The sequence below is a fragment of the Sapajus apella genome, unplaced genomic scaffold, assembly GCF_009761245.1.
Source record: "Sapajus apella isolate SASKATOON/1434 unplaced genomic scaffold, GSC_monkey_1.0 scaffold62, whole genome shotgun sequence".
In the NCBI taxonomy this organism is placed as follows: Eukaryota; Metazoa; Chordata; class Mammalia; order Primates; family Cebidae; genus Sapajus; species Sapajus apella.
The window spans coordinates 3,643,786-3,665,893 of NW_022437002.1; the positions used below are offsets into that span (position 1 = coordinate 3,643,786).

Genomic DNA, 22,108 nt, shown 5'->3' on the forward strand with positions numbered 1-22,108 from the left:
TAGCTGTTCCAGCAGCATCCGGCGCTGGGCTGGAGGCGGTGCCGGCATCCTCTCTGTCTCACCCCTGTGATCCGCCTGTGCCATCCTCCTCCTCAGTTAAGTGAGGCAGCAAGGAGAGGCGGGGCTGGGCTCCACCTCTGCACTGTGACCCTCAGAAGCTGCCAGGTCCGCCGGCACACACTAAGTGCGCCCAGAATGCGGGGTGGCCAGGGGCATAAATGTGGAGTGAATGAGGATGGAGTGAATGAACGGATGGACGCATGAATGAAGGTGGGATGGAAGCGTGAAGTGGGAGGCGAGAAGGAACGAGCGTCTCCCTCCGCCCTGCGGGTCTCGGGGCTGGAAAACACGGAGCTGAGACCTGCTGGGGGCTCCCACCCCGCCCTGCCTCTCCCACCGGCCCCCCTCCCCGCAGCGCGCAGCCCGGCTGGGCCCGCGCCGAGCCACAGCCCGCGCAGTAGCCCGGGCTCGCGCTCAGCCCCTCGAGCAGAGGCAGCGCAGCCTAGGGAGGGGGCTGCCCCGGTCCCCTCCCGCAGCCCCGGACCCCAGAGGTCCGGCCTTCCCCGCAGGAAGGCGAAGTTCCCGGTGCCAGGTCCGGGCACCAGCAGCCGAGAACGCCTGGGTCCCGGAGTCAACAGGTGCGGGGTGTGGGGGACCCCCTAGGCCCGGGATGGGGTTCCAAAGGACCTGCGGCGAGGGATGGGGGGAGCCAAGATTCTTGGGTGGTAATCGGGGTGCTGGGAGACTGGCTCCCCGGCCGGCGCTGCCCTCCTCCAGGCAGGCTCCCGCGGAACGCCGAGTGCGCTCGCTCCCCCCGCCTCCCCGGAGCCCCCGCAGCCCCTGAGGTGCAGGGAGGTCCCGCGGACGGAGCCGGCCTGCCGGCGTTCAGTGGGGTACGAAGGCGTCCCCTCTCCCTCCCCAGGGGTCTCCGCAACCCTCCGGCACCCGGCAGGGGTCTTCCCAGGCCAGCCGGGTGAAGGAGGGGCTGAGTGCAGGAGGAGAGGCAGGGAGCTGGGCTGGCTAGATTTATGAATGGAGAGCTGCCAGCGCGCCGGAACAGCGGCTCCTGGCGGCCGTCGGGGAGCGTCGCGGCCCTGGAGACCCAAGGGGGGCCCGCAGGGGGCCTGGACGCCCCCGTTGCTCCCAAGGGGTCGTCAGTCCCTCCCCGAACCACCCCCACTGTGGTGTGTGTGTGTGCGCGCGCGCGCGCGCGCGTGCCCACCGGAGGGTCTGGCAGGTCTGGCGGGTGGGATTTGGGTCTCTAACACCTCCATTGACCCTGTTTCCCAGCCCAAAATTAAAGCCTGTGAACTGGCTCAAAAAACATTTGAAATCGGGATGGCTTTTCCACTTAAATCTATGGTGTTTCGCTGGTTCGGACAGACCTGGCTTAGGAACTTTGTGACCTTGAGCAAGGGACTCAATCTCTCTGAGCTTCCCTCTCATCTGCAAAGCAGCATACCCTAATAAGAGTAGCTGGAAACTTCCCCCAAACCACCTTCTCGTGCCAGGTTCTTGGTGAGGCATTTGGCATGCATCAGAGCTCATTACTCCTCATCTCGGCCCTGTAAGGTAGGTAGGGTTATCACCCCATTAGATGGATGGGGAAACCGAGGCTTAAAGAGGCCAGGTAAGTTACCTAAGGCGACTGGTGTGGAATTGGGATGCAACCCAGGTCTGCCTTCCTCCATCAATTTCATGACTGTGAGAATTAAGAGGAAACTTATATGCAAAGTGCCTGCCACACTCCCTAACATTTCCTTCCTTCCCTCTTTCCCCACTCTTTTCTTTCCTTCCTCCCTTCAGGACGTTTGGGGCTGAGACCCCAAAAGACCTGGGTGCAAGCTTCCAGATACCCTGAAGGGAGTGGACTGAGGGCTGGCCCAGGGTTCCCTCCTCTCCCTCCACAGAGCCTAGGATGCCCCTCTGCTGCCGCGCCTCCTGAGCTCATGGAGCCCTCAGCCACCCCAGCGGCCCAGATGGGGGTCCCCCCTGGCAGCAGGGAACCGTCCCCTGTGCCTCCAGACTATGAAGATGAGTTTCTCCGCTATCTGTGGCACGATTATCTGTACCCAAAGCAGTATGAGTGGGTCCTCATCGCAGCCTATGTAGCTGTGTTCCTCGTGGCCCTGGTGGGCAACACACTGGGTAGGTCCGGAGCTTGCCCTGCAGTGCTGCTTGGCATTCCCTGGGGACTGAAGGAGGGGTGTGTGGGGAGGGGCTCGCTGATTGGGCCGAACTAGGATGGGCGTGGCTCTGCCACCAGCTTCACCTTACCCTGCTGCACCCTGCAGTCTGCCTGGCCGTGTGGCGGAACCACCAGATGAGGACAGTCACCAACTACTTCATCGTGAACCTGTCTCTGGCTGATGTCCTGGTGACGGCCATCTGCCTGCCGGCCAGCCTGCTAGTAGACATCACTGAGTCCTGGCTCTTTGGCCATGCCCTCTGCAAGGTCATCCCCTATCTACAGGTGAGCTCTGCCCAGGCGCCCCTCACTACTCCTTGTCACACCTGCACAAAACCTACGGCCTTGCATAGGCCTCCATGACCCTCAGACTTGCCTTTCAGACAGGTCAGTGGCTCGCAACCCCTGAAGTGTCATCCTCTACTGCAATCAAGGGCAAGCCACCAGATCAGACACTCAAGGACACAGACACAACCCACACATTCACAAAGATCCCTTCCTGGTCACAGTCACAGACATATACATAGATACGTGTGGACACATGTAGTCACCTCCAGGTACACAGGCACACAGTGGAGGAGAGGCACAAGCCCACAGAGACACTTACACAACACCCTGGGCCTGCTCCCCAGTCCCAAAGGGGCAGACAGGAGGGGGCCTGACGGAAACAGCCTTCTCCTCTCCCTCCCGCACCGGCCAGAAGCCCCAGTGATGGAAACCAGGATGTCCAGATGGTGTTAGTGGGGTGGAAGAAAGACTTCTCTCAGTTTGTACCCTTCGATCCACTTTCTGCACTCCAGAGGGCAGGATCCACCCCTGGAGGCAATGCCCGCACACCTCTGGCCCAGACTCATCTCTGCCTCCCAGAATGAGGATTTTTTTCCAAACAGCCTGGGGAAGGGATGGCATTCCAGGGCAGAGAAATGCCTGTTGGATTTCCCACTGTTTTGAAGTTTCCCACTCAACTAGTTAACTCTGGTGACCCTGAGCATAAAGACAGAAGGATGAGGGAATTCTGTGCCTCAGTTTCCTCATCTGCAACAGGGGGGTAAGAGCACCTACTTTGTAGGGTTGTTGTGAGGATGTTAAGAACAGTGGCCAGCACATAGTAAGTTCTGTAGGTGCAAGTTATTATTCACAATAGGGGTGCTCCTACCATGTGCCAGGTCTGAAGCTGGACATTGTTTATACATGATTTCACTTGAATCCTGCCAGGTAGATGGTATATTCCTATTCTGCAGACAAGGCTCAGAAAGGATGAGTGACTTGCCTACATTTACACAGCCAGTAAGTGGTGGAGTCAGGATTTGCCCTGCACTGCACCTGCCGTCAGCCTCCTCACTCACCTATTCTCCCACCTCTGAGTGGCCCCCAAAATGACTGACGTTGTGTCCCCATGGGCCAGGCTGTGTCCGTGTCAGTGGCAGTGCTGACTCTCAGCTTCATCGCCCTGGACCGCTGGTATGCCATCTGCCACCCACTATTGTTCAAGAGCACAGCCCGGCGGGCCCGTGGCTCCATCCTGGGCATCTGGGCTGTGTCACTGGCTGTCATGGTACCCCAGGCTGCAGTCATGGAATGCAGCAGTGTGCTGCCCGAGCTAGCCAACCGAACGTGGCTCTTCTCTGTCTGTGATGAACACTGGGCAGGTAATGGTGGAAGTCTCAAGCAGGCATCCCCTCAGGCGGGCACTTCGGGAGCACATACCCCTAGGGCAGGCATCTAGCAGGGACCCTTCCAGGGTGGGAAATCCCAGGGCAGGTATCTCCCTAGAGGACACCCTAGGCTGGCACCTACCAGGGATATCCCAGGGTGGGTACCTCTTCTTATGTAGACATCTGCTCTAGTGTAGACGTCCTTCCAGGATGGACACCCCCACGTTGGACAACTCCAGGGTCTCTGTCATGCTGGCTGCATGGGGTCCAGCTGCTCCTAGGCCTTGCTTTGGACCTAGTCAGGACAGGGTGGCATTGCTAACCAGGGCAGGGTGGGGCTTGCAGACAGGGCCTGACTTTGAACCTTTTGACCCCTGCAGATGACCTCTATCCCAAAATCTACCACAGCTGCTTCTTTGTTGTCACCTACCTGGCCCCACTGGGCCTCATGGCCATGGCCTATTTCCAGATATTCCGCAAGCTCTGGGGCCGCCAGGTAAGGCCCACTCTGGTGTCCCCGTGTGGGCTGGGGTGGGGGGTAGGGGGCTACTGGCCTAATGGAGTAGACAGTCCTCTGCCATCAGCACATGCCATCTTGGCTGCAACCAAAGAGAGGGGAAGCCCAGAGACACGTCGAACTCAAGGCGAAAAGCGCCAGTGGCCACCCTGGAATGCAGTAGTGTAACACATCCTTCTAATAGTAGTGGCTGCCATGTATTGAACCATCCGATCCCAGATAGTCTCACATCCTCTTAACCATCATTTGTTGCCCCCATTAAATATGTGAGAAAAACGAGACCCAGAAGATCAACATAACTTCCCCCAAACTACTCAGCGAGTAGATCAGGAAGTAAAACCCAGATCTGTGAGCCCCCACTGCTCAGTTTAGTACCACTGCAACAATAAGAATAGCAACTCCGTCTTGCTTGCCAAACTAGGCACTTTGCATCCAATGTCTTAACAACTATCTAACAAAAGAAGCAATGTTACCCACATCACGAATGGCAAATAAGGGCACCCACTTGCCAGAGCCGACAGCGGCAGAGCCTTCCGTTTTCAGGGTCTGTCTTCTTTCCTGCATTGCAGACTGACCCACAGTGGGTTTCCTAGGTTTTTGGGGGCAGGGGTGTTCAGAGGGCCTTGGCCTAGCGAGTGGGAGTCCTGGGTTGGTGTCTGGGAAGTGAGAAAATGCAGCCCAGAACAGGACCAGGCTCAGGAAGGGACTCTCACACTTGGGGATGTCACCTACATTTCACAGACAGTACTGGCTTGCACCCAGGCCATGCCGGGCAGTGGGTGGGGACACAGACTGGCTGAGACCCAAGTCCTGCTTGGGAGGAGCACGCAGTCCAGTAGGGCTCTTCCTGGGTAGCCAGCCCTGCAGTCCACCCACACTGATCATCTGCTCCCACAACCCCCCAGCCAAGCAGGACACAGGCACAATCCTCCTCATTTGACAGACATGAAAGCCAGGCTAAGAAAGGAAAGTGAGGCGGCCAAGGTCACATAGCTCAATTTCACTCTTGTCACCCAGGCTGGCTCTAGACACATGTTTCCGGAACTATAGCACCATACCCCTCTGTTGTGGGTGACTCAACCGTCCAGTGGTAGGAGAGGCTTCTCCAGGAGCCCAGAAACACCCAGGGTTATGGGCAGTGGCCCAGGCCATTCCATGCTGCCCACCTGCTCACCCCTTGCCAAGGCCTCCCCACAGTCTGGTATGACCCAGGGGAGGCACAAGTCACCCCCACCCCTACCCTCAAAGATAGTGTTGGAGATTTAGAGAGGATGGATGGGCAGCTGAGAGGATGTGGCCTGGGGCCTTGTCAAGGGTCCCCACCTCTCTGAGTCTTAGTTGCTTCATCTATACCTAAGGGCCAATAACATCTTTCCACAAGGCATGTTGCAGGGGGTTTCACAATGAGCTAATGGAAAATCAAAGTCTAGGGCAGGCGCAGTGGCTCACACCTGTAATCCTAGCACTTTGGGAGGCTGAGGCAGGGGGATTACCTAAGGTCAGGAGTTCAAGACCAGCCTGGCCAACATGGTGAAACCCCATCTCTACTAAAAATACAAAAATTAGCTGGGCATGGGGGCACACACCTGTAGTCCCAGCTACTCAGGAGGCTGAGGTTGCAGTAAGCCAAGATCGCACCATTGCACTCCAGCCTGGGTGACAAGAGTGAAATTGTATCTCAAAAAAAAGGAAAAGAAAAGAAAAAGAAAATCTATTGTTCACTCTCAAGTCCAGAGTGTCTTTATCATAAACATTAGGTTCCTTCCTCTTGCAAGGGCTTGTTCCCTTTGCCCATCCCCACCCTGCCCAGGGTCCAGCTTGGAGTGGGCCCCACAAAAGGCAACCACCCTCTCAAGGCGCTATACCCACCACTGCTATCTCTATGTGTGCTGGACAGATCCCTGGCGCCACCTCAGCACTGGTGCGGAACTGGAAGCAGCCCTCAGACCAGCTGGGGGACCCGAGTGCAGAGCCCCAGCCCCGGGCCCGCGCCTTCCTGGCTGAAGTGAAGCAGATGCGTGCGCGGAGGAAGACAGCCAAGATGCTGATGGTGGTGCTGCTGGTCTTCGCCCTCTGCTACCTGCCCATCAGTGTACTCAATGTCCTTAAGAGGTGAGAACATGGGGTATGGTTGGGGTGGGGAGAAGTTTGAGGTCAGGGGAAGGAGCTCTCCTTGCTTGGGAGAAAGACCTGGCTCTATCCCTTCTCCACTGTGTGACCTTGGGCAGGCCAATTTCTCTTCTCTGAGCCTCTGTCTCCTAGGGCTATCATGAAAATTCACACATTCATTCACTCAATCATCACATTTTAGGGGGCTGGAAATACAGTGAACAAGTGCACAAGACAGACCAAGCCCCTGCCTAATGGAGGCTGCATTCTAATAGGAGAGAAGGGAAGTAACTAGAAAACTCAATGTATACGATAATGTCAGGCAGTGATCACTGCTGGAAGATAAACAAAATAGGATGGAGAGTGCCAATGACAAGGGTTGGTGGGTTTTTGCTTTCGCTTTAGATATAATGGTTTAAAAAAAAAGCAGTGGGCCAGGTGCAGTGGCTCACGCCTGTAATCCCAACATGTTGGGAGGCCAAAGAGGGAGGATCGCTTGAGGCCAGGAATTCAAGATCAGCCTGGGCAACATAATGAGGCTTTGTCTCTACTAAAATTCAAAAAATTATCCAGCCATGGTGGCATGTGCCTGTAGTTCTAGCTACACAGACTGAGGCAGAAGAATCGCTTGAGCCCAGGAGGTCGAGGCTGCAGTGAGCCATGATTGCACCACTGCACTCCAGCCTGGGCGACAGAGCAAGACCTTGTCTCAAAAAAAAAAAAAAGGCCTTTCCAAGGAAATGACATTTGGGCAGAGACTTGAAGGAAGTGAGAGAGCAAACCATGTATGTGTCTGGAGGGACAGCCAATGAGGGCCACAGGGTGCCGGGGAGAGAATGCGGGCTACTGGACAGAAGACAGTCTCACTTGGAGATTGTGTTTGGCCACTTCCTGGCTGTGTGATCTTCAGCATGTCGGTTTACTTCTCTGAGCCTCAGTTTCCTTAATGGAAAGATGGATGATGTTTATGACTCACCATGTTGCTGTGAGGATGGATGAGAAAGCGGATGGGAAGCCACAGGGAATCTGATGGTCAGGAGACTGGAGATGCCCACCGCAGAGCCTGACACCCTCCATGCTTAGAACCCCAAACCCTGGCCAAGACCTCAGATACAGAAGGCCAGAAAACTTGGATGGAAGTGGGCAGTAGGAACTCCTGCCCTTTACAGCTCAGGTTCTGTGAGCGGCACTCCCCCAACACGTGCACACACAGCTACCCCATTTCTGACACTCCTCAACCCTGGGCCTAGGGTGTTCGGGATGTTCCGCCAAGCCAGCAACCGCGAAGCTGTCTACGCCTGCTTCACCTTCTCCCACTGGCTGGTGTACGCCAACAGCGCTGCCAACCCCATCATCTACAACTTCCTCAGCGGTGAGCAGGCTGGGGAGGCAGCGACTGAGGGTGGCCAACAGTCCACGTGACAAGTCTCCCCATCCCCAAGCCAGGGCCCAAATAAAGGACGGTAGGCGAGGACGTGCCTGCTGTGGGCACAGTGATCCTGCTCTGGGAGGACCCACCCCAAGGAGCCCTGGCCTGAGTGGGAGACAGGCCACACTCCCCACAGTGGCCAGCACCTAGGATCCAGTTTTGCGATTCTGCAGACCAGTGAGTGAGTGAGTGGAAGGGCAGGGGCTAGGCCAGCGCGCCCCCACTCCCATCCAGGTGCAGGCACAGAAGGACCTCCAATCAGCCCAGGTAGAGGAGTCCATCTTGCCCGGAGGGAGTCACACCTGTGGGAGGAAGGCGCTGGAGCCCTGCCTGAGGAAGGATCGCACAGTCCAGGTGTCAGGGTTAAAGGAGGGTCGCCAGCAAAGATGGGCTAGACCTGGGGAAAGGGCTTCCCCTGCTCAGCTAGACACACACTGGCAGAGTGACCAGAATCTCAGGGGTTGTCCCCTCTGGAAGTCTTCCTTCCCAGCCGCCCCCACTCCCACTCCAGGGCTCCCCTTTCTGCTGTCCCACCGTGCCCACCCTCTCCCTCTACCTCCCAGTCTCGGGGTGGTAATGGCCCTGACGCTGAACTCAGCAGAAGTGTGACTCACCAGCCCTCTGATTTTGGGACTAGGCTTCTAAAGAACTGGTCCAGATGACTGTTCAAGCCTGGACAGAAATAATCTTTGAGGAACTATTAAAAGGTTAAAGAAGGGATCAGGAGTCAATAGTATAACCCTCAATGAGACTCAAGAATTACTCAGCAAGGCTGGCTGCAGGTTTCTAGCTCAGAAAAGTGAACAGAAGAGATGAGCCCTGTGGGGAGGGGAGGGCAGAGAGACTTCCTGACACATATGCCTTGGTTTGGTCTATGTTTACTGAACACTTACTGTGTGCTCAGCCCTGTGCTGGGCACCAGAGAGGCTGGCAGGCTAATGACACATGATCAAAGGGGCTTCATGCTGACAAAATCTGTTTCCCCGGTATACTTGGGCTGAACAAGGTGGTATGGGTCGTATGGTCGTCCCTCCTTCCCTTCCTCACTCCCCCACCTGCTTAAGAGAAGGGCTTTAGAATTCAAATTGGGTTTAGCTTCTGGCTGGGTGGCCTGGGGCAAGCCACTGTACCTCTGTGTATCTCATCTGTAAAGTGAGGATAAAGGACTCCAGCCTCTCTGGGTGCTGGGATGCTCTGGGGGACAGAGGCTGAGGCACCCGGCACAGCGTGACTGCCATATGCAAAAGGGCTGCTGCTGCCGTCATTTTCATGATCAAAGCGCAGAGAGTGGACAAGCCTAGCAACAGATAGTGAGCCCACATACACACCAAGGAAGGCAGAGGTGACCTAAGGCCCCTGAGCCAGACACCACGTTTCAGCCAGCCTCTGAGCCAGAGCGCAGTCAAGGAATCAGATTGTCTCTTTGGGAACCCGCTCCAGGGCCTCTGTCCTAACTCTCCCTGGCTGCGGCAGCAGTGCTGAGGTGGCCTCAGGGCTCTCCCTCCCAGCTCTGTCCCTCCCTCCCCACCCCTCACAGGCAGCTTGGCTGGAGCTGCGTGGGTGTCCCTGAGCTCAAGGCCCCTTCCTGCTGCATCTGTCTCCTTATGGCTGTGTCTTTTGTCTCCCAACCAAGGCAAATTCCGGGAGCAGTTTAAGGCTGCCTTCTCCTGCTGCCTGCCTGGCCGGGGTCACTGCAGCTCTCTGAAGGCCCCTAGCCCCCGCTCCTCTGTCAGCCACAAGTCCTTGTCCTTGCAGAGCCGATGCTCCGTCTCCAGAATCTCTGAGCATGTGGTGCTCACCAGCGTCACCACAGTGCTGCACTGAGCGAGGGCTGCCCTGGGGGCTCCAGCTTGGGGGATCTGCCACTACCCCTCATGGAAAGACAACTGGGTGTGGCAAAAGGCTGGAGCTTCTGTCCTGGGTTTCTGCCTGTGTGACTCTGAGCCTGTGTCCCCTAAGCAGGGTTGATGTGAGGATTAAGCATGCTGAAGCAAGTGGAACACTCCTTGTAAACTGTGAAGTGTTGCGGACATGATTATTGTTGTACTTCTCTCATTTGGCCATACCCCACGGTATAGTCTGTCCCCATCATCCTTCCAGAGCTTCGCCATCCTCCCAAAAAGCCCTTTCCTACCCAATTACAGGCCTTCCCTGGAGGCTGCTCTAAAGGTCCCAACAGGCATTTCCATCTGGTCCAGTGACTCCCTGAAGCCCAGGGCTGCACTTGGCTGGCTGTTTTGATGCCTGTGTGAACTAATCTGGGCCCAGCCTTTCTCCAGTGGGCCACAAGCACAGCCCCGCCCTCACGAGGTGCCAAGGGCACACACCACAGACCCAACCTTGTTGGCTTTGTGGTGGATAAAACACTCTCCATGGCCACTTGGCACAGAGGCCAGCAGCCCGAAGCAACTGTAATTAAAAGCCTGGCACTGAATGTTCCCTTTCCTTGTCATTGCACACAATCTGTGCTGCTTAGGTTAGGAGCAGAAGAAGGTGGGGAAGCTGGGGGGAGGGAAGACAAGAAGGCACTAGAATGCTCTTATCTGCTGACCTCCCGCTACCACCACACAGGATCCCAGATGGACTCAGCCAGGCCTCAGCACACATGGTGCTGCCTCCTCATGCGGTGCCAATCCTGTGACGCCGGGACCTCACTTAACAAAACTGTCTGCTCACAGGCCCAATGGCCTGGGGAAGGTAAGGGCGGCAGGGTAGGCAGACAGCAGGTTAACAGGCTGATTTACTGTTACCTTCTTCTTGGAAACCAGGACTTGCGTCTATTTTCTATGAACTCACAGGATAAAAAGAGAAAGCCACAGACTTGGCCAGACACGCTCCGTCTGCCACAGAGATGACTTTAAGGCTGCCAAAGGCCCTGAGCCTTGTTGCCAGAGCAGGATGTGGAACACAGTCTGAAGCGCCACTCTGCTGAGGAACAGGGATATCTGGCAGGGGCCAGCTCTGCTATGCACACCACCGGGTCTGCTTACCTTGATTAATGGAGCTGTGGGCTCCCTCTGACCTCCCCCGTCAAGAAGGTAGGCAGAGCCTTGGTGCTGCCAGGGGCCCAGCTCAGGAGTGCTGAAGCACTGCTCTCGTAGGCACGCTGCTTTACCCAGAGCAGGTGAAATGTGTGGTCTAAGTGCTTCACCTGCTTTCCACATGACTCACCAGCCCAGCTCTCTGTGGAGAGGACAGAGCCCCAGCAGCTGCCAGGAGGATGGGCTCTCCTGCCCATTCCACACTTCCACTGGCCTTAGGATCCAAAGCTGCTGGCACAGTGCATAGGTAGGCTTGGAGGTGAGTGTGCAGGATGAGGTGTGAGGGCTGACCCCCAAGCTCAGAACCAACCATCATGCTCACAAGATCAATGCAGGTCTTGGGCTCGTCAGCCTCAGCTGAGTACAAAGATGAGAGACTACAATTGGCAGCATCGGTTGCAGCAGACACTTGGTTCGGTGGGAACAAAGAAACAACAGGCGCTGCTTCCGATGGCTGTAGTTCTAACCACGCTCTGCTGGCTGAACCCAGCACCATGGAGGCCTCAGCCCTCCACTCTGGGGGACTTGAATAAACTGAAGAAAACTCAGGTGACCAGGATGCTGAGGGGGGAGATGCTCAGCAAGGGAATGCTCAAGAGCCCAGGGCTCTCTGGCCTAGGGAAGGGAGGACTTGGGAAATGTGGCATATAGGGTAGGCTCCACTATGTAGAGGGTTAGCGTGCAGAAAGGGTGATGTATGTCCTGGGTGGCCCCCAGAGAAAACCACAGCCAATGGTGGGGTTTTCAAGATGGCAGGATTTAGAATCCACATCAGGAAGATGTTTCTGCCAGTCATGGAGGAAATGGGCTGCCTGGAAAGGCACTGAGTTCTTTGCCACTGGAGGTTGGCAAGCAGACGCCAGACTCACAGGGAGAGGTTATGAAGGGGATTTTAGCTCTGGATGGGGGCTGGCCTCTGGGAACTGGATTCCATCTAATGCTGGGATTCTAGCACTACAGCAGCCCAGAGAATGCAGCTGACCTGGCTAAGCCTGACACACCTGCTGGGCCTCACTGACCTTCAAAACAGTCATAGTTACTTCCAACTATCCACTGCAGGGAGGAGAGCCCTGCGCAGGGCCTCAGAGCTCTTACCTTTATCTCAAAAAGCCAAAAGATAATCACCATTACCCAGTATAAAGCCCCCTGGCAAACTAGAACGTCTGATGTCTTTGGCTTTTGACTGAAATGTGGTCAGCTCATTACAGACACCCGGTGTAGACTGGGTATTATGCTGATCTAAAGATCCGACTTGCAAGTACAGATGTCTGTGCTTAATAAAAATGGGGGAAAGTTATGACTTAATAAATGGAGTTTGTCTGGAAGATAAAACTGGGGCCTGAGAAAATAGAAAAGGCCAAGCTATGAAGTTTGAGGTAGCTGCTTTCAGCCCACAATGCCAGCCCTAAAACTGCCATGAAACAGCTTCCTGAATAGACCTCCAGGCCAGACTGAACTGAACCCGGCAGGCCCCCCCAGCTGGCTGTCCTACACTTAACTTCACTCTGGCAAATGAGAGGAGCCCCACACAAGCCGTGCGCCCCCGAGCTGCTGCTTCCTGCGTGGCTTGGTATACAGGATGTACTTACATAGTCACTGGAAGAATGAGTGGATGAACCTGTAGCTGAGAAATCATGGTGGAAAACATGGAACCCCAGAGTTTCATCCTTTTATTGAAGCTTACAATTTCACTGGACTTTTGGCCCCAAATTAAAAAATGCAAATCAAGAAAAGTATTGGCAGGGAGAGGTGACCACTGTACCCTGGAGACCAAAGTTAGGCAGAGCATGGCAGGCAAGTGAGGGGTCCCAGCTGCAGCTGGCAGTACCTTGGCCAAAGATGCCCAGGGAGCAGATTTGTCTGAGCTCCCTGAGCAGGGACAGCCCCAGGCAGCTAGAAATTAACACACAACTGTTAACTTTATGGGTGTGGTGGAATCCAAGCCACTGGTCCCATGGGCAAATCTCTCTCATGCTTGGTCAGATTCCACTTTGGAGAAAATGAGCTCACGTGACAGGATGGCCTGAGGGGTGGTGAGGGAACACAGGTACTAATGGTAACAGGCCGATGAACACTCACCACTGGCACCAGGGTGGAGCTCAGCTGACTGGACACTAACTCCATTATCAGGACTGGTATCTCCTGCTCCTGGGGCCAGGCTGTGCCACTCAACTGCTCATGGCCATCAGGACATTCAGGCTCCATCCTCTCCTCCATCAGGCCCCTACCTGTGGCGTCAGGCCCGGTCCTCACTATTTGGTGGCTATGATGCAGGACTCTCAACCCTCTTTTGGAACAGTGTTGCATCAAGCAAGGGAGAATGTTCTTCTAGAGGGGCAGGAAAGGAAGAGAGGTCCACATGCTTCTCTCACTCTAAGATGGCAGGAAAGGTCCATGGCGCACTCCACTCTCCACAGATGGGTTGGGTCATAGCATCCGAGAAGCTGTCATGGTGACGAAGTCCTCGAAGCTGAGCCGAATGTTGCCTTGTACAGCTGTGTCCTTCTCCCGGAAGGCCTCTGTCAGCACCTGCAGCTGGGTGCACACCTGGATGAAGCGGTCAAGCTGCATGGCAGGATTGGCAGAGCGTGGGCAGTAGCGGGAGACCAGAAGCTGGGTGAACTGGGGGCTCAGGTTGTAGCCCATTTGGGACAGAGCTGGAGAAGAGGGGCACACAGACCAGACACACAAAAACCTACCATGAGCACCTCCATCAATCAGCAATACTGAAGCACGGCAGTTCAGGGGACTTCGAGAGGATGGGCACAGAAGCATAAAAAGGGCAGACACGTCCCAAGGGTCTGTCCAAGATGTCAGGTGCACAACAAGGGCCCTGTCTGGATGCTCCCCTTAGCTGGAAGCCCCTCATCCCTCTTTCCCCAAATCCCCATTATTGTCTCTTCGACTGAGGCTCATGGGATTCCAGAGATGACAACAGACTACCTGCAATCATCTCTGACCTCCCAGACCACCTTGCCTAGGGCAGACATCAGACGCTGCACAGCAGAGGTAGGAGGACCCGCTCTGGAGTCGGTCCCTGGGCAAGTTGCTTAGCCTCACTATCCCTGTCTCATCATCTCTAAAATGGGGCTAATACTTAACTTGTAGGTTCTAGTAAGGATTAAAAGGGTGATCATGTAAAGCACCTAGCACAGTGACTAGCATGTAAAAAGCACTCGGTAAGTGCTATTTTGATAAAGTCACCACCACTCTGAGGTCTCTTGGAGCATCCTGTCTCTCCACTGGGATGCTTCCTTGCTTCCTCTGCTCAGAACTTACCAGGCCAGGCTAAAACCTCAGCTCTCCATTTGCTATGCAGGCCTTTGAGCAGGTTACCTACACTAAACCTCAGTTTTCTCATCTCTAAAAGGGAGAAAACAAGGGATTCTTCATCAAAAGGTGTGGAATTATAAATTGCACATGGGAAGAATGAATCACAAAAACGTACTACAAATAGCAAGCATTTAGTAAGTAGCAGTTTTGTTGTGGTTAGTATCACCCCTACTAACATCTATGACAAAAGCCGCGGAGAGCAGGTGATCAGTATCGGTCATCTCCCCTCCCCTCTACTGGGGGCAGATGTGGTGCGCTCACTCCTGCCCACAGTCCTCCTTAGTCTAACTGAAATCCATAGCCTGGACAAAGGATTAGACTCTCCAGGGAGCCCTTTCTCCCTCCTGGGTGGCAAGGCTTCCTCTCGGGTCCTCCCCCCAACATCTTACTAACCTGCCTGAGCCCAAGTTGCAGCCTCCAGCCCTACAAAGTCAGTTTAGAACTAGGCCTGGGGCTCTGGCCTCAGGTCATCTTCCCCAACTGCAACTTTTAAAGTGCTCAGGGTCTTTTAAAGTACAACTTTTAAAGTTGGAAAAGAAACTGCCCACTAGCAGAGGTGGCAACAGACCCATCTTTCTGAGCCCTGTTCAGGGCTCTTTCCATTCAACATGCTAGGAACTGGAGAGGAAAGAGCCACCCAAGCAACACGCACTGGTCCTGTAGTCCTTAAGGTGCCAAGTTTCTGTTCTTAAAGGTCCCTGTGGCTGGGGCCATCTCATCCAGAATTCTGGGAGTCCTATCACCAGGGGGTGCAGCCCTGATTTTGGCCTCAGATGTTTCCTTGCCCTGGATCTTGGCTCAGTGCCCCAGCTGGGTCACAGAAGGGGTGAGGGACGCAGGCCTGCACTGAGATCAGCATTCTGTAGTGCAGGTGGACATTCAGTAACAAGAGGAGAACCCCTTGTTGTACCTTAGGGTGTAAACAGAATAGTCTAGCTCTGCCCTGCCCATCATGCCCCAGCCATGGCCCGCACCTTGCTGCAGCTCTGTGTAGCTAATGGAGCCCGAGCGGTCCCGGTCATACTGCTGGAAGAGGTTCTTCCACTGCTGGATGAATTTCCACAGGGCTGAGAAGCCGTAGACATCGATGCGGCCTGACTTAGTCTTGTCAAACATGTCTGAAGGTGAGAAGGGAAAGGAAGGGAGGAAGGCTTCAAGGCTGAAGCAAGGGCCCCAAGCAGGCCTCACTGAGGCAGCCCTTCTCCCCACGCTGGAGTAGGCGACTTCACAGAACCAAGGCCTAAGGCCCAGATGCCTGTACCTGAGACACTCACATCAAGCGTTGCACTGGCCTCCTCCCCTGGCCACCATTAGCCCCACCCCATCCAGAACTGCATTTTCTCTGCAGGCTTGGCACCTGGCCCTCCCTGCTATTTTCTACCAGGAGAGGGAGTGCCATTCTGCAGAAGAGGAAACTGGTTAGCCTGTAACTAGGCAGGGTCTAGAACATAAGTAAGATCTTAGGAAAACAGCTCTCAGTCTAGAGGATCCCACCCTGAACCCAGTTTCCTCCTCGCAGTCCTTCCTGGTCAATGGATTTCTCCTCAGAATGTCTACCCGCCCACCTACTGCCCACTATCAGGTAGCTCTGCCCCAGCTCGGGCCCATGGGCAAGGCGGAGACTCACTTATCATCATGAGGCAGGTCTCATCATTGAACGAGGACCAATTGCAGTTGACCAGGGCTTGCTTCAGCTCCTTCATGGAGATATAGCCACTGTGATCAGAGTCCACTGACTGGAACCAGGAGTAAGCCTCAGGATCCACGTTGGGAGGGGCGCCACCTGGAGGAAGGGATGTGAAGGCCATCAACAGAAAGGCTGGGAAGGGCCAGCCTGGGTAACTTCCTGGCTCAGGTTTTTCCTACCCACAAAGCCTCACAAATTCACTTACCCTGCCTTTCATCAAGTTGACATTCTTACTCTGATGGAAGAGGAACTTCAGTGAAAATTCATGAGTATTTGCAGTTGACTGTTCCATGAGTCCTCTGGAGTTCTTGTATAGTGTTCCAGCCACTACTCTAAATGATTTTATGTTTTTAAGGAACAGGGACCCATATCCCTGTAGCATTTCAAGAATTCTCTGGAAAAGGTGAGCTGAGAGATGGGGGAATGGGTGGTAGACAGAAGTGTAGAAGCTGGTAAGTCTATCTTAGGACACTGAGTTGACTGGCCACAATAGGGGCCCCTTCACACAAGGACAGCCACGGGCAGTTGTGGAGGATGGAGACCACTGCCTAGTACCAAAGCCCAGTAAGAACATAGGGGAAAGGTGTGCCTGACTTAGGGATTAGACTGACCTCCTTGGATGGGAAAAATCCGGGCAGATTCTACCCATCTTCCTAAAACATCAGTGTCACAGGGGAGCAAGGGCCACAGACCCGAGGCAGGAGAGTTTCTATAACATGTTTGATCTGTGCAGTTTGTATAGAAGAGCTCAGGCTTTGGAATCAAAGTAGACCTAGATTTAAAACCTGGATCTGATCCTTACTAGCTTATGTGACTTATGGCAAAATGTGTAATCTTCTGAGTAATGATTTCCACATTTCTAAAACAAACGCATTTCCCCAGGATTGTTGTGATGATTAAATGAGGTAACAGCAAAATAAAATCCTTAGCAAAGAGCCTGGAATGTGTGCATGCCGAGATATTTGCACAGAGAAACAGATATTTAAACTGGGTTTCTCCCCATGGTAGGCTACATTATCATCTCCTAGCCAATAATCTACAGCAGGAGACACAGTCTGCACACCCACAGACGTATCAATATGGTACAAAATGGTTTAAAAGGCCAGTTCAATAATCTAATTATTGCTAGATTATTTGCTAATCTCCCCTTCCCTGTAAGAGCATTGTACATCCTCTCCCACTGCCTGGTGGCTTGCAGAGGGGCATCCATTCCCATCCTGCTGATGTCAGGCTTGATCGGGGGTGCTTGGCCGAAAGAATGCGAGTGGACAAGACATACAGTATTTCAGAGGAGAAGCTTTAAGAGGCATTGTGCTTTACTACTGGCTCACCTGCTCTTTCTCTCTGCCACAAAGATAACATATCCCAAACAGGAGCTGCTCCTTCAGCATGGATGCCAGAATGAAAAGACACATAAACAAAAACTCAAGAGCCAACTAACAGCTGCTGGCATATAAGCAAAAGTAAGTAAGCGTGAGCAAGCAATACAGATAAATGCTTGCCACAAAACTAACTGACAGAATTCTCATTTTGAGGACACACACTGAAGCTGGAAGCAAGATGCTAAGGTGCCAGAGACCAGGCTGCCTGCCCATCCACAGGGAGGACAAGGGCTGGTCATGGATAACTCAGAACCACGTCAGATGTACCCAGGGCCCAAGATCACTACTTACCCTGTCCATAAGGCCCGGGCTGCTGGGCACCGTAGGAATTTGGAGGTGGCTGACCATAGGGGCCCCCTGGAGCTGCACCACCATATGGTCCTCCTGGAGTTCCAGAGGGGAACATCCCAGGATTGGGGTGTCCATAGGGCCCTCCACCAGCTGGTGGTCCATAAGGTCCTCCAGGGGCAGGACCCTCATAGCCACCACCAGGGGGTAGCCCGCTGCCATACTGCCCTCCACTACTGGGGGGTCCAGGGTAGTAGCTACCCGGAGGGGCTCCTGGCGCTTGTCCTGCAGCTCCTGGGCAGCCCTGCAGGAAGAGCAAGATATCAGTCAGAATGACGAGGCCAGAAACTACGCAGAGTATGGCACTTTACTGCCCTAAAGCACTTCTACCACCACCCCTTCAACTGATCCTATAGGTAGGAATGGAATTAAGATCTCACTTCAGAGATGGGCAAACCGATTCTCCCAGAGGAAGAGCAGGTTACCCAAAGTCACACCGCCAATAACCTGCAGAGTCAGGGTGGAATCCTGCTCTCCTAACTCTCCTTTCCTGCACACCAACGGGCTCCATAAGGGCTGGGATCATGTCTGGTTTGTCACTTTATCCCCAGCTCCTAGTGTATAATGGATGCTCAGTAAATATTTCCTGTATGAATGAATAGGCAGGTGAATCAAAAAGAATTCTAAATGCCCATCCTGTGGTACCCCCATCTCTATTTGCTCTATCTGCAGAACTCACAAGGCAAATGCAGTCTCTAACACACACCCCCGACCCTCATCGGTCACCAACGACGTATCTATAGCATGGATTCATTCACAGCATGTCTTCCTTACCCAGTGGTAGATCCTGATGTAAAAACATTTCCCTATCCTCACTCACAACTCCTTGAGGCAGGCAGGGGAAGACCCATTTCCTAAGGCAATATGATACAATGGTTTAAAAGGCCAGTTCAACAGCCAGGCATGGTGGCTCACACCTGTAATCCCAGCACTTTGGAAGGCTGAGGCGGGCAGATCACCTGAGCCCAGGAGTTGAAGACAAGCCTGGGCAACATGGCAAAACACCATCTCTACTAAAAAAATAAAATAAAATAAAAAATCGAGGCTGGGCACAATGGCTCACGCCTGTAATCCCAGCACTTTGGGAGGCCGAGGCAGGTGGATCATGAGGTCAAGAGATTGAGACCATCCTGGCCAACACAGTGAAACCCCATCTCTACTAAAAATGCAAAAAAAAAAAAAAAAAAAAAATTAGCTGGGCATAGTGACGTGCGCCTGTAGTCCCAGCTACTAGGGGGGCTAAGGCAGAAGAATCACTTGAACCAGGGGGGCAGAGGTTGCAGTGAGCTGAGATTTTGCCACCACTCCAGCCTAGTGACAGAGCAAGATTCAAAAAAACAAACAAACAAACAAAAATTATCTGGGCGTGGTGGCGTATATCTATAGTCCCAGTGACTCGAGAAGGAAAGGTGGGAGGATCACCTGAGCCTGGCAGGGGGTCGAGACTTACAGTGAGCCATGATCATACCACTGTACTCCAGCCTGGGTGACAGAGTAAGACCCGGTCTCAAAAAAAAAAAAAGAAAGAAAAAGGAAAAAAAAAAAAACAACAATCAGTTCAAGAGTTCAAGTTCAGTGTCTGCCACTTACTAACTGGACTGACTTAATCCTCTCTAAGCCTCAATATTTTCTGCTGTAAAATGGGAATAATAGTAGCTACCTCTCAGGGTGGTATGTGAATGAAATGAGGCCAGCTATGTGAAGCACTCTGACACAGGGCCTGGCACAGAGTAAGCACTCAATAAACATTAACTACTAACAACAGCCTCCTACAGAGGACAAGACTCAAGTCCAGGAAAGTCACACACAGGCTGTGTGGAAGGGCTGGGACCAGAACCTGCATCTCTTGGCTCTAAGTCCAGGGCATCTGTGCATTAGAGCATACATGGGGGCATTCCCTCTTATCCATCTTCCCACACCAATAGCCAGGGATCCCTGAGGCTTGGCATGTTCCGCTCCATCTTCTTAAATGGCTAGCACAGGACCCAGCAGAGCAGAGCCCCAACACATCTGCAGACAAGCTGAGCTCAAGGGCACAGAGGGCAGCTGGGAAGAGCTCTGAGGACAGAACCATCTAGACATGTTCTAAATCAACCTATAAGTGTAACAGTGGCCAACCCACTGAGGGCCTGGGCTTTCTCTTTTTATTGTGTTTGATAGCTTCTAAGACAATTACTCTTAAGGCTAATTGGAGGCATGGGGTTTTTTGGGAGGAGAACAGGAAGCAGGCCCTGCCACCTCCCCCAATCAGCAATCCTTGGGAGCTTCTCCCTAGAACCCGTCAAAGCTGCTAGCAAGACTCCTTCACAGACAAGAACGGCTCAGACAGATCTCAATTTAAAACTCTGCTCCCATCAGCTGAGTTCATGACTGTGGGCCTGAGGCTTCATCTCTCTGATCCTGCTTCCTCACAAATAGAACAATCCCTTCTTCGTTGGACTGTTCTGCAGATTACAAGAAATAAATGCAGCAAAATTCTGTTAGTTTAATTTTTAACTAAAGAATCAAATCTTTTTATAACCAACCCGGGCAACACAGTAAGATCCTGCCTCTACAAAAAATTTTTAAAAATCAGCTGGGCGTCGTGGTCCACCTGTAGTCCCTGCTACTCAGGAGGCTAAAGTCGGAGGATCACTTGAGCCCCAGAGCTGGAGGCTACAGTGAGCTGTGACGGTGCCACAACACTCCAGCCTGAGTAACAGAGCGAGACCCTGTCACAAAAAGAGAGAGAGAGACAGAGAGAGAAAGAAAGAATCCTTTGATAAAATAAAACTAATACAAGAAAGTTGCTCTGGCTGAAGTAAGGTGGGGCTCTAGAGCCCCAACCATATGGAACCCGCTCCCTTGCTAGATTCTGAGGGGCTCTGAAGAACCCTCATAGTGACTGAAAAGACAGTCGGAAAACCACTCACCTAAGAAAAATAGTTTTTACAACAGTGCTTGGCATAAAGCAAATGACCAATAAGTCACAGCTGCTATTGTTACAACTATATTCATGACTATCATCAGCAAAGTCCTGGGCCAGGTCCATTGTGGGCAGTGGGGTATAAAGGAGAGTGAAGCAATCTGAAGGAGCTCACAGTTAACAGGACTTAATATGGAGACACTGTGTCATGTCTAACAAAACAGCACAAGGAAAACAGGTGTTTGAGATGGAGACACAAGTCATGTGCCATAGGACTGCAAAGGAAGGAGGAGAAATCAGGGTGTGTTTCCTTGAGAGCGGCATTTGAGCTAGGACTTAAAGAATGAACAAGATTCCCAAGGGGTTGGAGAGGTGTGACAAAAGAAACATCCAGAAGACCAGTCATTTAACCTAACACCCTCATTTTACAGGTGGGGGAGGGAGCATACCAAGTCATGCCATGAGCTGGCAGCAGAGACAAGGCTGGACTGCTCTCTTGCACCCAATGACTCCCTATGCCTCCTGCTACAATGCTCCTTCCTTAAGTAGTAGGGCTCAGGATGCTGGCATAGGATGGAAAGGGAGTGGGGACTCTGCAGAATCTGGGCACACCCAAAGAACAGGCTGGAAGTAGCTGCCTCACTGTAAGTCCTGTGAGCAAAGCTATAAACTGTACTTGGCGCCTAGGAAAACCCACCTAGAAAACCAGCTAGGAAGCACCCCCAAGCTAACAAAGCAGGTGCTGCCAGGCAGGTTTTCTGCCCTTCTTGCTATCACATTCCAGATGCCCACTGCAGTCTGGAGGCAATTAAACCCTTTCCTTTCTGTCCTGCATTAAAGGCCTCCTGTGTAGTTTAGAAAGCACTCAAACACACAAACACTACTGGCAGAATCTTGCCAACAGCCTCCTAACAGAAAAAAGGAAGATGTTAGTTGGCCTCTTTTTCAGATGAAGAAACTGAGGCACAGAGCTGTTAAATGACTTCATTCAGCACATATTTTCAGAGTAATGATATTGTACTAGGCTCTGTGGTAGGCCGGAGGTCATAACTAAATGGGGTCCTGCCCTTGAGGAGCCCACAAATAATTATGATACAATCTGATCAGTGTCATCAGAAAAATCTAGTTATGTGATATAAAGGAAGCTTAGATGGAGGAATTTGTGCTGTGTGTAGAATGAATAAATGAACATGTGAAGTAGGTCAAGGAAGGTTTCCTGGAGGAAGTGGCAGTGATACTGGAATTAGTCCTGGAAGGATGCATAGACATTCTCCAAAAGGCAGGCAGGGAAGGACACTCCAGACAGGAGAAAAAAGACAAAGGCACAGACTTATGAATGAGCATAGTGCATTCAGGGAATGAGTTAAACTGCAGAGGCAAGAATGCGGTGTGAGCCCAGAAAGGCAGGCCCTTTATACACTCCTTGACCAAGCACCTCTCCTACTCCAGTTCAGTTAGCTGTGAGTTATCAGTGTCTCAGAGTAGTTTCAATCTTATCTGTCTAGCATCTCCCC

At 53.0% G+C, this 22,108-nt stretch overlaps 2 protein-coding genes across 3 annotated transcripts in view; one reads left to right on the plus strand and one right to left on the minus strand.

The window, feature by feature from the left end:
- Nucleotides 1-12,750, plus strand: HCRTR1 (hypocretin receptor 1). The gene is made up of 7 exons (XM_032246697.1): nucleotides 1-2,148; nucleotides 2,295-2,473; nucleotides 3,594-3,837; nucleotides 4,224-4,339; nucleotides 6,258-6,472; nucleotides 7,720-7,841; nucleotides 9,532-12,750. The coding sequence occupies exons 1-7, from the start codon at nucleotides 1,950-1,952 to the stop codon at nucleotides 9,720-9,722; spliced, it is 1,266 nt and encodes a 421-aa protein (XP_032102588.1). The 5' UTR covers nucleotides 1-1,949; the 3' UTR covers nucleotides 9,723-12,750.
- The window catches only part of PEF1 (penta-EF-hand domain containing 1), a 15,909-nt gene continuing 6,389 nt past the window's right edge, over nucleotides 12,589-22,108 (minus strand). For both annotated transcript variants that reach the window (XM_032246698.1, XM_032246699.1), the window contains exons 2-5: nucleotides 17,633-17,933; nucleotides 15,900-16,055; nucleotides 15,247-15,390; nucleotides 12,589-13,596 (exon numbers count right to left, since the gene is read on the minus strand). In XM_032246698.1, coding sequence (XP_032102589.1) covers nucleotides 13,367-13,596; nucleotides 15,247-15,390; nucleotides 15,900-16,055; nucleotides 17,633-17,933 — 831 coding nt within the window. In that variant the 3' untranslated portion in view covers nucleotides 12,589-13,366. The remainder of the gene's footprint in view (nucleotides 13,597-15,246; nucleotides 15,391-15,899; nucleotides 16,056-17,632; nucleotides 17,934-22,108) is intronic.